At 45.0% G+C, this 14,712-nt stretch overlaps 2 protein-coding genes across 3 annotated transcripts in view; both read left to right on the plus strand.

Moving 5' to 3' along the window:
- The window catches only part of CELF5 (CUGBP, Elav-like family member 5), a 26,656-nt gene extending 23,890 nt beyond the window's left edge, over positions 1 to 2,766 (plus strand). Inside the window, exons 7-12 of one of the 2 annotated variants that reach the window (XM_010007467.1) lie at positions 184 to 328; positions 887 to 1,033; positions 1,253 to 1,330; positions 1,402 to 1,485; positions 2,382 to 2,464; positions 2,638 to 2,766. In XM_010007467.1, the coding sequence (XP_010005769.1) occupies positions 184 to 328; positions 887 to 1,033; positions 1,253 to 1,330; positions 1,402 to 1,485; positions 2,382 to 2,464; positions 2,638 to 2,766 (666 nt within the window). Of the gene's footprint in view, positions 1 to 183; positions 329 to 886; positions 1,034 to 1,252; positions 1,331 to 1,401; positions 1,486 to 2,381; positions 2,526 to 2,637 lie in introns of both variants that reach the window. The other variant, XM_010007466.1, reaches the window with a different exon arrangement.
- A 7,569-nt stretch (positions 2,767 to 10,335) lies between these two features.
- Positions 10,336 to 12,666, plus strand: LOC104397512 (chromosome unknown open reading frame, human C19orf70; the record flags this gene model as incomplete). Its single annotated transcript, XM_010007478.1, has 3 exons — positions 10,336 to 10,515; positions 11,246 to 11,297; positions 12,569 to 12,666. Coding segments are annotated over 3 exons (330 nt in total), but the record flags the coding sequence as incomplete, so codon positions are not given.
- Positions 12,667 to 14,712: the final 2,046 nt, after the last annotated feature.

A 14,712-nucleotide genomic window follows, 5' to 3' on the forward strand; every position in this document is an offset into this window, starting at 1 on the left:
AGGCAGAGCGGGCGGCGCTGGGGCACTGGTGGCGAGTGGCCCTCAGGAGCGAGAGGCCTGGGGCGAGCGGGCGGAACCGAACGTGGCCCTGAGAAGAGCGAGGCATCTGGGCAGCGCAAGGCCCAGAGCGGCACAAAGCCCGGGGCAGTGCTGGGCCCTGACGGCATTGGTCCTGCCTTGTAGCTGATGCAGCAGCAGACGACGGTTCTCTCCACCTCCCATGGCAGCTACCTGAGCCCAGGCGTCGCCTTCTCTCCTTGCCACATCCAACAGATCGGTGCTGTGAGTCTCAACGGGCTACCAGCCACTCCACTTGCACCAACGTCAGGTGAGGGCCTAGTATGGACCAGGAGCCGTCAAGTCTGTCACTACCAACAAACCTCCTGCCCCAGCACTCAGCATGGTGCTCATACAGGTAAAACAGTTCCCACATCCCCCCACGCACAGCATCTGGATTAGGCCACTCTTTTCTATCAACACAAACTCTGAGGACAGCAGTCCCTAGTTCTGTGCAAACTCCTGCAACCTCCCTGACACCCTCACATGTTCAGTACATATTTTCTTGCCCTATTGCTGTGCCTCTGCTGCAGTTTTTGCCTTTGTTATTGTAAAGAATGACCAAGTTCCCAGGATTGCACCTGACTCTTGACTACAGCAGTGCTATTATTCCTTGTCATCATCCCATGGTAATAATATCAGCAATAATGCATATTGGTTTTGAACACCTGTCAAGGCTGTATCATGCTAGGTGCTGTACAAACCTCCATATGCCACCTAGAAGGGATAACACCTTCATACACAGTAGTCTTGCCAGGTAGATGGAAGGAGAGAGTGCAGGCTTTGTGGGACCTTGACGGTCATGAGATGTCCTCTCCTTACTCTACAGGTCTACATTCACCACCTCTCCTGGGAACAGCAGCCATGCCAGGGCTGGTAGCACCCATTTCAAATGGATTCACTGGAGTGGTACCATTCCCAAATGGGCATCCAACCTTGGAAACAGTTTACACCAATGGCCTTGTGCCATACTCAGGTACGGAAAGCAGGAAAAGACGACATCCAGAGACCTCAGGAACTGCAATTAGATCCTCTTTTGTGGACTCCCCACACATAATACTTTTTCTAGCTCCTTACCAGCCAAGCACTGAGACTCACTTTGGTGGAGGTGGGGGGTGGTGTGGTGAGGGGAGAGAGAGAGAGAGAGAATACAGGAGTGATTGTCTTTGCTGTGCTTGTATGTTCTTCTCTGCAGCCCAGAGCCCTTCAGTAGCAGAGTCTTTGCATCCAGCTTTCACAGGAGTTCAGCAATATGCAGGTACCAGCTTCCCTTGTCTCCCTCAGGCCCTCCTGTGACTGACAGGATCCTCAGGTAAACAGTTGTTCTGTCTCCTTGGAATACAGCTGTATATCCAACCACCACCATCACCCCCATTGCCCAGACCGTCCCTCAGCCACCTCCCATTCTGCAGCAGCAGCAGCGAGAAGGTAAGGATCAGAGTGGGAATTGTGTCTGGCCAGGGGCCAGTAGTGTGGCATTTGTGCAGATCATCTTCTGCACCACAGAACCAAAAGGGAGGAGACACTACAAATCTTTGTCTAATCTTTAATATTGGAGCTGGGTTACAGAATGAACCATGTCTCTGCAGTGAGTGGACTGGAAGGGTTCTGAGGATGCTTGCTAAAAGAGCTCTTCCTCTCCATCTTTACTGATGCCAGAACCACACTGGTACCAGTCAAACCAGACTCTGACGCACTCTCCTCTCTCTTCAGCATTCCTAGCCTCATGAGTTTGTTTTTCAGCTTATTTAAAAATTGGCCTGGACAGAATTTGGAAGCAAAGCATCCTCTGTTCCTGCTTTGTACAGCAGGTGTCAGAAGGGGAACAGCTCCTTTTGCTCATCAGGTTCACAGAGAGCAAGTGAAGGAGTGGGCAGGACTACATAGCCCATAAATAGGCTATGTGGCAATCCAGCAGATTTCCAATTGGGGTTGTAGTTTACGACCTGAGGGCAACTGCTCCATAGCTGTGGGCAGAGAACTCCTAGTACTGGGATAACTATGAACAAGGAACTGTCATCTTCCAGCAAAACATCACCCAGCCATTCACAGAGTTGTGTCCAGCACACCATGTGGGAACTGGGCAAGATGTGAATCTGCTCTCCAGAAACTCTAGCTTTGCATATTGCCTCCCAGCTCTCATAGAGAGTCCCCAGAACCCTTTGTGGACCAGTGACCGAGAAACAATCAAGGGTAGGTCAAGACAGAAGGAGGCAACGCTGGGGTTCTCTACCAGTGCTGTGCTCTGAATTGAGCCCGTTTCTCTTCCCCTTTCCTTTGGGGGCTCTCTGTTTTGTCCCTCCCCATTGTCCCCATGCCTGCAGGTCCTGAAGGCTGCAATCTTTTCATCTACCATCTCCCTCAGGAGTTTGGAGACAATGAATTGATGCAGATGTTCCTGCCCTTTGGGAATATAATTTCTTCCAAGGTATTCATGGATCGTGCCACCAACCAAAGCAAGTGTTTTGGTGAGTGCTGATGACAGCAGGCAAGGGAAGCATGAGGGCTAATGGGGACACTCGTGCATTGGGGTTGGTACCAGCAGTGGTGTTATTATCCAAGCCTGTGTCCTGTCCTCCAGGTTTTGTAAGCTTTGACAACCCATCCAGTGCACAGACTGCTATCCAGGCCATGAATGGCTTCCAGGTTGGCATGAAGCGTTTGAAGGTCCAGTTAAAACGACCCAAGGATGCTAACCATCCCTACTGACAGCAGTGAGCAAACAGGAGTCACTTCTGCAGCACAGGTAAAGCTGGCACCATCACTGCACAGTGCTGGCCAGTGTCATGGAGCAGCAAGGCCTGGCTACAGGTCCATGGATAGGTGGAAACTGGTACTTCTGTGATATAGATCAGACAAGGACTGAGGGCATAAGCCTGAGCTGTCATGAGATTCCTGGGCCTATGGGCAGAGTGTGGGACAGAAGCTGCAGGTGAGGCTGGTCAAGACCATTAAGGCCTGTTAGTGTACTTAGGGCCTTGACTAGCAGATGGGTTCAAATTACCTGGTCTTAAGCAAGGTTTCACTCTACTTTCTGACCCCTCCCCAAAAACATTCATCTTCCTAAAAAGTTTTAAAAATCAACAGTTTTGTTTTCAATTGTTACATGTGCCCTGAAATTAGTCTACAGAGCATGATTTCCCAAGAAGGGACAATTATTCACAAGGATCACAGAAAAGCAGATAAAAGGTGTGACCTTGAAGGGCCACAGAAGAGCTACCTGTCCTGAAAGCTGGCTGTCAAAGAGCTACCTCCTACCAGCTAACAGACTGGGAGCAAGGGAGGGCTGATCTTGGGTCCCTTCTAATTAGGATCATCTTTCTCCATGTTTAAGCAACAGCAACTCAAAGCCTGAGGTCTGCATAGATGTCCTCCTAATCTCCCAATTCCATCCCTCCTTCCTTTCTATTCAGGTGAAGGGAAAGTCCAGAGGAAGAATTTCTGCTTCAGGTTGATTTACAGAGTGGCCAGTAAATTTATCAACTCTTTTGACACCACCCCTTTCCTTCCTCTGCTCCCCACCTACCCACTCCATCCTCCTTCTGCTCTCCTCCCCAAAATATGAAATTAAAGAGAAGGCTCAGTATCTGCCCAGCAGGAAGATTCTTGCCACGATGGACTCACATATTTGCTGCTATGGAAAAGGGACCAGAAAACCAGCAGCCCTTGGGGACCTGAAGCTTTTTCTCTCAGGCTATGCCTGGAGTACATGAACCAAGAAAACCCACTCGTGTGTTCTCTAGGTTACTGCAGTGATGTATGGAAACTTAGCTCCGTCCCCCGCTCCGTCCCTTCCTTCTGCCCTGTCTCCTGGACCTTACATAGATAAATATAAATATATATACAGTCTCTATTTTTTTTAAGTGGCTCACAGGACCAAACTTGTCCATTCAGAGACTGACTCCTTGCAAGAGGGATTGAAAGTTAAGGGTTTACATTTGCAATAATGTCTTCTCAGCAAGCATTGCAGATAGGCCTGAACATTTTGAGAGGATGCTTGAATGGACAAAGAGCAAGGGAGAGAGTGTGCATCTCTCTGCTCAACATTAGCAAGAAGCAAGGAGAAAGAGACCTACATACCTCCAGAATTAGGGCACAGCCAGCTGTTCAGCTCAAGTCACTCATCCACCAACCTCAGCCCCAGCCTGGCTAAGGATCTCAAGAGCTCTCAATCTTAACTTTTCCAAGGGCTTCCGCAGACAAAGCTCCTGGAATTTGGTGCCAAAGCCTATCCTGAACACTCCTCAATTAGGCTGAAAGCACAGGAAACCAATCCCTTTATCTACAGGAACTGTACTGCCTCCCCACACTTGGCACAGATCTGTGTTTCATAGCTCCTTATGGTAATGGAGCATTTCTTGATCAAGACAAAGTATGAGAAACTGAACAGATGCAAACTCCAAAACAAAGTGACAGAAGCCTTCCAGGGGCAATGCACTGCTTCCCTATGTCAGAAGTAGCATAAAGCCGGTTAGTGGGCAGTTCCAGTTCCCAGACAAAAGGGGACATTTTCTCCATCTGAATTTAGCAAGAGGACTTGTCTCTTACACTCTCTGCAAAGCTTTCCAAAGCAGACACAAGGGCAGTATGATGAATGAGCATTGTCATTTTGTTCTTTCCTCACCACCCTCTCCAAGGGACAGATTATGCTTTTATGCAGCATATATAGATACAGCTATTATACATATACATATTAAGCACAGAACATAATTCAAAGCTTGAACCATTCTCTAAGTTTCTACCAAAATAAGGAATGGAAGAAAAAATAACAAAAAAACCCTACTCCCCCGGCCCCCAACCTTCTGCATTATTAGTTACAATATTCCAGGATTTGAGACGGTACCAAGAACATTCCCGTGTGTGTGTGTGTGTGTGAAACGTGAACAGAGGGGTTGGTGGGGAAAAGTTGATGCAACTGATACTAAATCCCAGATATGGGGATTTGAAAGAACCTCAGCCAATTCTGATCCTTCTCCAGTTTCCCTTTGTTCAGATGTTCGTGGCACAGTTCAAGTAGCTTCACACCTCAACCTCCCCTCTGTATCTGATGCTCAGAGTACGTGAGAGAAGAATGACTGTGCAAGTCTGTGTGTTTCTATAGTCCATGTTTACTTATTGTAAATACCATTTTTATACTTAACATCTATTATGTATGTGATTTGTATAATGTACTTTATTTCTGCTACAACTTCATGAAGTTTAAACTTATTCTAATTTTGAACAAAACAACAACAAAAAAAGGACCAACAAATGTAAAGTGGTAAACAAAAGACTTTGGAAATTGTAGGTCAAGCTGGTTTAAACAAGTATTTACAGTTTCTTCCATCACAGTTACTGATGTGACTGTACAATGTTACAGGTGCGATATAAGCTTCATTAATGTCGAGTTCTTCACTCTGGTTAAAAAAAAAAATCTTAAATTTATTTAATAAAAATTTTACTTGCTGAGTAACTGGGGTTTTACTTCATGTGTTAGTTGCACCATCAAAGGCCTGGCACGAGGAAAGTCTGTTTCCATTCAGCAGTTCATCTGTGCAGTAAGTTAAAAAGCATTTCATGGGGCTGGGGTGGTGGATGGTAGAGCCTGAGACCTGCAGAATAAAACCTTGTCTTAACTCTGAACAGACAGTCTCTCTGTGTCTCTAAGGTGGCTGTCTGTGGATTTTTATTCCAGTCTTCAGCAAGTTTATTGTGTTAGCCAAATTGCAAGAAATAAGTTCAGCAGCCAATCTCCCAGCGCACTAAACAAACCAGTCACAGCTTGTGTGCAGATACGTCTTTTAAGAACTCCCGTATACTCTACTCACACCCAAGAGAACAAAACTAGTTCTCTCAACAAGACCTTGCTAAAAACCAAATCAATCATGAGCCAGAGCCTAGCCTAGGCACAGAACCAGGAAAGCTGCCCTGAAGATGAGGAACATGCCTTGGGTCCGTAGAGAACCATTTGCCATGGTTCAGGCCCCCTTCTAGGAAAGCACGAGTTTCCCTGGGACTTTCTTTTGCTTTGAAACACCTATGTAATGGTACTGCAGAAAAGCAGAATATAAGCAGAGACTGAAATCTAGGACTACCTCAATTTTTGACGCCTTCTTGTCTCTACACCAACACAGATCTGCAGTGACTGAGCCAAGACGTATATGGGAAACTGTCAAAGAGCAAGCAGGTGTGTATTTTAGACTGCGAGAGTTCAAACCCCAGTGTGAATTGTGGTATGTTCTTATTTCCACACAGCTCCATAGAAAGCTTTGTCATGTCAAAAATCCAGTCCATGGCAAGGAAAGAGGAAGGAAAACACAGAGCTGATGCCTGTTTCTATGCTGAAAAAATGTACTTGCAATGAAAAAAATTATGAATGTACTTGTGACAACATTACCAGCAATAAGAATGAGAATTCAAGCTGCAGTGACATCTCTTGCAGGCACACAAGTTTTTATGTTTAGCGTGGAACAAGCATGCACTTAAGTCTAGCACCTAGCTGTTGACAGAGGAGAGAAGAAGGGCATGCAGTGACCCTTTCTCAGGAAATCGCCTCTCTCCATCAACCTGCCTTCCCCGCTACCCCCCCCCCCCCCAACTTTGAAAAGACCAGCTATAATTGAAGAAAGCTTACAATTGGCAAGGCTCTGTGCACTCCATTTTAGTTCTGTTTCTCTTCAACAAGACTGTTTTTTTGGTGTTGTTGGTTTTTTTGTTTGTTGTTTTTTTTTTTAAAGCAATACCTGGCTCTTCCAATAAAATCCATTCTACAAAATGTTCAGCTTTCAAATACTCAGCTTTCAAAGCTACTTAAAATTCTTTCAGGATTCATGCATTGCGGACAAGAGCAACACAATAATCATCCTCACACACCAAGTAGCCCACATAGGATCTTTTATCCATTCCCAGCACAGAAAGATTTAAGCAGATTTGTTTTGTTTTTTTTTTTCCTTTAGCTGCTCGAACTTAAAGCCACAACACATATCCGTATGAATTAATGTGGTAGGGAAGAATGCTCTCTACATTCTTTCTGCTGTTCAGTGCAGGAATCATGAACCCATCTTGGCATTTACAGTAAGGAAGAACCTATTTAACAGGTGCAATCACCAAATGTCTACCAAGAGGCCTGTGCTCACAGAAGCCAGGCCAGCATCTGTCCTTCACAGAAGAAGTATCAACATGCAATACCAACACATTAAAAAAGCTTAATTAAAATAGAGATTAAAATTCCATTTATAGGAAGCAAGAACATTCACAGAATCCACAAAATAATGAAGCAGTGGAGCAGACATTCCAGGATATTCTATACAGACACAGCCAGAGCTGAAAGAAGATGCGGCAGTAAAAGCAGACAGGTGAGGCTGAAGCAGGGAAGATGGGTGGAGGGCTAAGACAGTGAACAGTGGGAAAGAGCTCTGACTGACAGGCTAAAGCAGGATGGGAGTGAGAGACCAAAAGATTCTCCTGAAAAGAGGTAAGGTTACTTTGCCACCACTGCTACTCTGCTCCTGCTTGACACCAATGGTTGAATGGGACAATTAGTGGAATGGGGATAATGTGATTAGAAGGGATGTAGGATGCGAGGAGGAGACTGAGACTAGGCATCTCTTTAACGTTAGTCTGCTGTAATTATAGTAACTTTTAAAACCTGGTCCTGGTCTTTGGGGAACAAAATCCGGAGGCAGCACACATGCTGAAGCCACCATGGGTAGAAAACCTCCTGCATGTGTGTGGAACCCCCCTGGACGATGGCAAGTGCAGGAGCAGAAGCAGTTAGGTGCACTTTGCCTCTGGAAGGAAAAAGTCAGAGATCACTCAAAGAAAGGCAATCCTTGGAGTAGTTTTTTAATGTGAAGACTGACTACCACAGGGTTCTGCATGCTCATGTTCCATGCCAATCACAGAATCATCAAGGTTGGAAAGGACCTCTGAGATGACAGAGTCCAACCATCAACACAAGAAAAAAACCCCAACAAACCAAATAAACACAAACAGCCACACACACTTCACCAAAAAACACCCACAAAAAAACTAGAACCACAACCCTGGCCACTAGAGCATGCTCTGAAGTGCCACATCTACACGCTTCTTGAATACCTCCAAGGATAGTGACTCAAGCACCTCCCTGGGCAGGCTGTTCCAGTGCCTGATCACTACTTCAGTACAGAAATTCTTCCCAGTATCCACCAGTATTCAATCTGAACCTTTGCTGCCACAACCTCAGGCCATTTCCTCTGGTCCTGTCATTATTTACTTGGGAGAAGAGGCGAACTCCCGCCTCCCTGCAACCTCCTTTCATAGTTGTGGAGGGCAATGAGGTCTAACCTTAGCCTCTGCTTCTCTGAACTAAAGATCCCCAGTTCCCTCAGTTGCTCCTCATATGACTTGTTCTCTAGGCCCTTCCCCAGCTTGGTAGGTCTCCTCTGGACATGCTCCAGCATTGCAATGTCCTTCCCATAGTGAGGGGCCCAGAACTGAACACAGCACACCTCCTTTCATAGTTGTGGAGGGCAATGAGGTCTAACCTTAGCCTCTGCTTCTCTGAACTAAAGATCCCCAGTTCCCTCAGTTGCTCCTCATATGACTTGTTCTCTAGGCCCTTCCCCAGCTTGGTAGGTCTCCTCTGGACATGCTCCAGCATTGCAATGTCCTTCCCATAGTGAGGGGCCCAGAACTGAACACAGCACTCAAGGTGCAGCCTCACCAGTGCCAAGAACAGGGGCACGATCACTTCCCTACTCCTGCTGGCCACATTATTCCTAATGCAGGTCAAGATGCTGTTGGCCTTCTTGGCCACCTGGGCACACACTGGCTCATGTTAATCTGCCTGTCAACCAGCACCCCCAGGTCCTTTTCCACTGGGGCAGCTCAGCAGCCACTTTTCCTTCAGCCTGTAGTATTGCCTGGGGTTGTTGTGACCGAAATGCAGGACCTGGCACTTGGACTTATTGAACCTAGTACAACTGGCGGGAAGATACCGTCTGCCGGCACGTTATGATACAGAACGAAACACCGGTATCGGGGACATTACCGCAAAAGGCGGGAAGACGCGCCCGAGGACGCGGGAGCAGCTCTGGTCGCGGAGGGATCCCCCGGACGGGCCGGGGCAGGCGGCCCTGCCCGCCCCCAGCTCGGCTCGCCCCGCTCGCTCCCGCCACGACCTGCCCTGCGGAGCTCGACCGACCCATATGCGAGCGGCATAGGGAGCACCGGGCCGAGCAGCGGAGCCCCCCAGAGGGGCCGTGGCAACCAGGCGGGGGGCGGAGGCGGGCCCCGGCCGGGCGCTCTGGCCTTGCAGCTCTGCGCCCTTGGCCTCGGCTGCCCCCGCCCCGGGCTTGGTCTCCAGCCGGCAGCCCAAGGGTGTGTGTTTGCTGAGGGAACGCCTTCAGACCAGGACATAAAGCCCACTCGAAGAGAGATGTGGAACGGTGCTTTTGGGAATAACTAGTAAATCTTTAAGAAAGAAAGCCCTTTTACCCAAAATAGTTGCCAATGCATGGATTTAAATATTGATTCTCTTGCTTCTCTCAACGACTGTATCTGTCATATATTCTACTACTGCAGTACTGCCGTCTGGCAAGTTGCTGGTTGTTGTTTTTTTTTCCCCTAAGTGTACAGTAGCTTTTAAAGGAGAAGCAGCTCTCTTCCCTGTGAATTTGAAAAAGGCAGCCTCCCCACATCTCTTACCTGTAATGAAAAAATAAATAAAGGTCAAATGCTGTCATGCTGTCTTCCATTTTGCAGGTTGACACTACAGCTGAAAAACTAGTGTTTGCACCATGCAGTCTACTAGGAAACTTTAAAAACTTAGGCAATGCGGGAATGCTTAACAAGATATTGATGTCTGTCAAATTGATCAGATTACTTCTTAACAATGCAGGAATGCTTAACAAGATATTGATGTCTGTCAAATTGATCAGATTACTTCTTAACAAGACAGCAAGAACCACATTATTAAGATGGATGTCTTATTGCAAAATCCCTTAGTTCCTTCTGTTAAAGGTATATGCTAGTGATTCTCAGACTTTAGAAAGTGGCACATAGTCAGAGGTGTTTGACATTTTCTCATTTCTTCATGAAAACTGTTACTGACAAAATATGAATGGGTATATAGCATCAAGGGGCTTACAGGGATTAGTTGGCCTAATAGGAAAATAGCTAGATATTTTTCTGCTGCTTTTTATCTGCAGTAAGACATTACAGTGGACTATAGATGACCCTCAGGTTTCTTTATCAATACCCTCCCTTTGATGGTTGCAACCTACTGAGAGAGATGTACTGATGGTCATAATGTGAACTCTTGCTGCTTTTGATTCTTTCAGGTTTGTCATCAAAGGAAGCCTGGCAGGAGCAGCTGTATATGTGGCATATGATCAGGGTCTGCTGGGCAGTGGCACACAAGGTGCTGAAGCCCTCAGAAAAGCTCAAGCAGCATTGCCTCCAGCTATCCAAGAGTGGACAAGTTACATAGGCTGGGAGGTAAGGACTGCACAGATGACATAGTCATTCTTTGAATTAGGAGAAAAGAACATTGGGATGATACTCTGGTTCCAGTGATACTGGCAGGAGTTTTGCTGTTGAAACTGGATTTCACATTGAGAGTATTTTGAAGAGGATTGAAATTGAAGGAGGATAACATTTTAAGTTCAGGGGAGAGACATTGTTCACAGATATATCAAAAGAGAATGGGTAACTAGCCCCAAGGAGAGGATTGCAAGCATGCCCTGGGAGACATTTCGCTATGTACTGGTATTCCTAAGCTTCTTTTGAAAGGTCACACATGCTTTTAAAAATTGTCACAATTTCTCAAGCTGCTGCCAGTTTGTCAAGTTGAATATAAATTGCCTGAAGAGGCCCTTCTCTCTGCGTAATTCTTAGGTTTTAAAATCCTCAGAACAGGAGAAGCCTTTGCTGAATGTTTGAAAAGCATTTTTCATATTAGGGAATGTTCTAAACTAATAGATAAAGAAGTCAGCTATGGAGATTATTTTTCAGTACTATCAAATGACAAGTGCTACCTTCTGCTCCTACTTTATACTGGGGGAGAGAGCAAAGTCCCAGCCCTAGGCCTTATGCCTGATCCCTTTTGAAACTTACAGAATAAGCATCTAAGTATCTTTGAGGTCTAAAGTCAACAGGCTTCCCCAAGGTGATGTAAATCTTGTTATAAGTGAAACCCTTCAAGTGCTGATGTTCTGTCTCTCTCTAGCTTCCAGCCACTCCAAAATTTGACTTTTCCCCTTCGGATTCCTGGAATAAAGGTAAAATTACTTGCCACCAAACTGTGAATGGGGCAAGGGGCCAAGAGCTTATACCAGTTTGCTTTCAGTACTGTCCTCCTAAACTGAATGATGAAGAAGGAGGTCATCGATATTACAGTCTGGTGGAAGGAGCACTGGGACTTGGACTAAGGAAGTGTATATGGCTCCAGGTTTTACTGGGTGACTTTGGGCTTAATTTCTTCTTGTTCCAACTATGAAATAAGGAGGAAGATGTGTGCCCATAAACCCATCTACCTTTTCTAACCAGAGGAGCTGGTGCACCAGTGAGTTCATCAGCACTGGTGTTGATCAGAGAAACTAGAGCGTAAAAATAAATGCTGACAACTTCTTAAGAAAGGTGAACCCTTGGTTAAAGATGCTAGTATGTCTGAACTCAGCCTCTGACTTTTCAGAAGGGATGAGTATTCCCATTATTACTAGACTTTTAGAGACTTTGTTTGAACGTCAAAGCATGTTATGAATACCTAGTAAGTTAATTTACAGCTTTTTATGGTGTAGCAAAAAGTCTTCATGTAACTGTGGGGAAACAAGGTCCACAAGTACTGGGACATACTGTGGTTTAAGCCCAGCCAACAACTAACTACTACACAGCCACTCAGTCATTCGCCCCTCCACAGTGGGATGGGGAGGAGAATCAGAAGAAAACGGAAAACTTCTGGATTGAAATAAGGACAGTTTAATAGAACAACACAAGAAGAGAAGAAATAGTAACAACTATAATACAAGCATATACAAAGTGAGAAATGTACATTGCAATTGCCCACCACCCAGAACCCTGGGCCCAGCATGTTCCTAAGCTGTGATGCCTCCTCCCCACAGTTTATATACTGAGCATGACATCATATGATATCGAATAGGGCTAGTTTTGGTCAGCTATTGTGGCTCTGTCCCCTTCCAGCTTCATGTAAAAATTAACTCTATCCCAGCTAAACCAAGGACATATGTCCAGCATCACCCATGGAGTCTGTGGCAAGGCTAGAAATAAAATGGAACTTAGCTTTTTGTTTTGGTCTTGTAATTGTCTACCCTTTACACTGGTCCTGAAGTTGGCGTTTCTCTGTGTCACAAATGCTATTAAGACAGAAAGCTGTGGAACTGAGGATCATTCAGGCCTCAGTATGTTTGAAAGCTTTGGGGGCAACTAGATCTTTCTCTCCTGTGTTCAGAGATGTACAATATTGGAATAATGTTAGGAAATTTGGCTTGAATGTTGCTGTTCTTGGGATAATTCTTCTCTGCTTTCCTTGCAGGAGTACAGACAGTCATGTCTGCCTTGTCTGTAGCTCCTACCAGGGCCTGTGAATACACTGTGGAAGGCTGGAAGTATATGAAGGATCTTGTAAAATGAACACATTCTCCAGGGTTTGTGATTCTCTCCCGTCCTATGCTGTCTTTGGGATCATGCTTAGTCCATCCCTCTAGAGGGCACATCAGCTGTGCAAGGGCTACAATAAAATACTTTGGAACTTCCATTTGTATTTGGGTTGGTTTTAACATACAGACTGCAATAATTGCTTTCTGTCTTACCAGTGACTGGCAGCTTCAGCAGAGATCGTGGATCAGATGTAGTGAAGCTGCTGCCATGTCAGAAACGTGCAGGTAGTCAATGTTGCCATCTATCGGAATTAGAGGAAAATGCAGTTAAAAACCTAGTGGGGAAAAAGCCTTCATCCTAAAGTAAATTATTTTGATTCAGTAAACAGCATAACTAGGTAAGAGGCTCGAGTTGGTGTTTTTTGTTGTTTCTTCTCTCCGTGTGGTGGTCAAATAATCGTCTCCCCAGATGATAAAATACTACCCCTTTGGTGTCTATACAAGTTGATAAAATGGTCTGGCTCATGGGCATAACTTTTTTGACTTCTCCAAACTCCTTAAACAGTAGACCAGGAGATGGCAATGTATCTCATGCTTATAAATGGCTGTGTGGTGCTGCAAATAGAGTCTACCTTGGCTGGCTAGAGGGACACTCTCATAACTTGTTTTGGGATGCTACATACCTGCTGAGGACTAGGAAGGATGCTCTCCTTACAACTACAAATGGACAGGTCAGTTTTGCTGGAGCCTCAGGTTTCCATGCCATTCCTGCAGAGAAGGTCCAGATGCAGTAATAGGAACAGACATAGGTTGTATTTTGTCGGAGCAATTCTCTTGTTCCCAAGTTTAATGGTTGGTGATCTGAATTGGGAAAGATAAAGCCAAGCAGGTCTGGGGGTACCACTGCTCTTTTATTCTCTGTATCAGAGGTCAACATCAAAAGGATTAAAAGCAAAGAGGCACTGGATTATAGCTAGACCCACAGAATTTAGTTGCTACTAAGTGTAGCAGTGTGGAAATTCTTTATTTGCATTTTTCCTAGTTTGTGTTCTTGAACAAGCTTGTCTTTCTGTGCCTCACCATTAAAACAAAAACTAACGTATAAGCTGAGGTTGATCCAGAGAGCCCTCAGACAACTTGTCAAAGCAGCTTACTGAAATATAGATGGTTTGTCTGCAGGGATCCTCCTCTATTATGGGAATTCTGAACCCTGATAAAAAAAAGACCCGAAGAGTTTCACTTTCTGTAACAATGCAGGCTGTAGAAAATGAATCTTCAGGCAACTCAGAAAAAAAGCCCATCTCTGAAGATTAAAAAAAAAACAACCCAAACAGTGCTGCTACTAATGAAAGTAATGGGATTTTTTTCCTCTTGAAATCACAAACATCATCTTTGGTGGGTAATGCTAAGGCCACGCTGCTCCAGATGACTGCACAAATTATAATTTGGGTATCACAAAGTGATAGATTATTTGCATCAATCTTGATCACATCAATTCTCAACATGTTCTTAGAATTATGCCAAATGGCTGTTTCTAATCTACTTTTCAAAGAAATTGTGGATAGCTAGGCAAGATTGCTGGCGTGAAATTGGTATTTGGACTACCCTTATCTATCAGAAGCTAAATAAAAGTTATTTTGATTTGCAGTTGAAAGTCATTGCTGTCACAAGTACCTGTGCATTTTCTCTTACAGAAGCCATGCTGGTAACTCAGTAAATAGCTTTCTTCAGAGAGTGAACAGTATTGTGTTGCACGGTACCTACCAACACAAGACAAGATGAAGGAAATTCTTCACTGCTTCACTTGTACTACAGGATACTAAGTCAATTTTGCAGTGGCAGGGTGTTAAAATGTCGACAACTGCAATCTACTAACATTCTCTCATGTTAGCATGTATCCTAGTTAATTTTGACCTGTTTGAAGTAATACAATATTTTAGTGTATTTCTTGAAGCTGTGTGCTACTGAAAGTGAAAAGGGGCACCTATAAGGCGTTTTGATACTTCATCTTTGAAAGAAAGTTACAAGGTTTAACGTATAGCCGAGTAAATTAGTTTTCCAGGGACTGCTGAAACAAAGC

The sequence above is a fragment of the Chaetura pelagica genome, unplaced genomic scaffold (assembly GCF_000747805.2).
Source record: "Chaetura pelagica isolate M959 unplaced genomic scaffold, ChaPel_1.0 scaffold522, whole genome shotgun sequence".
NCBI lineage: Eukaryota > Metazoa > Chordata > Aves > Apodiformes > Apodidae > Chaetura > Chaetura pelagica.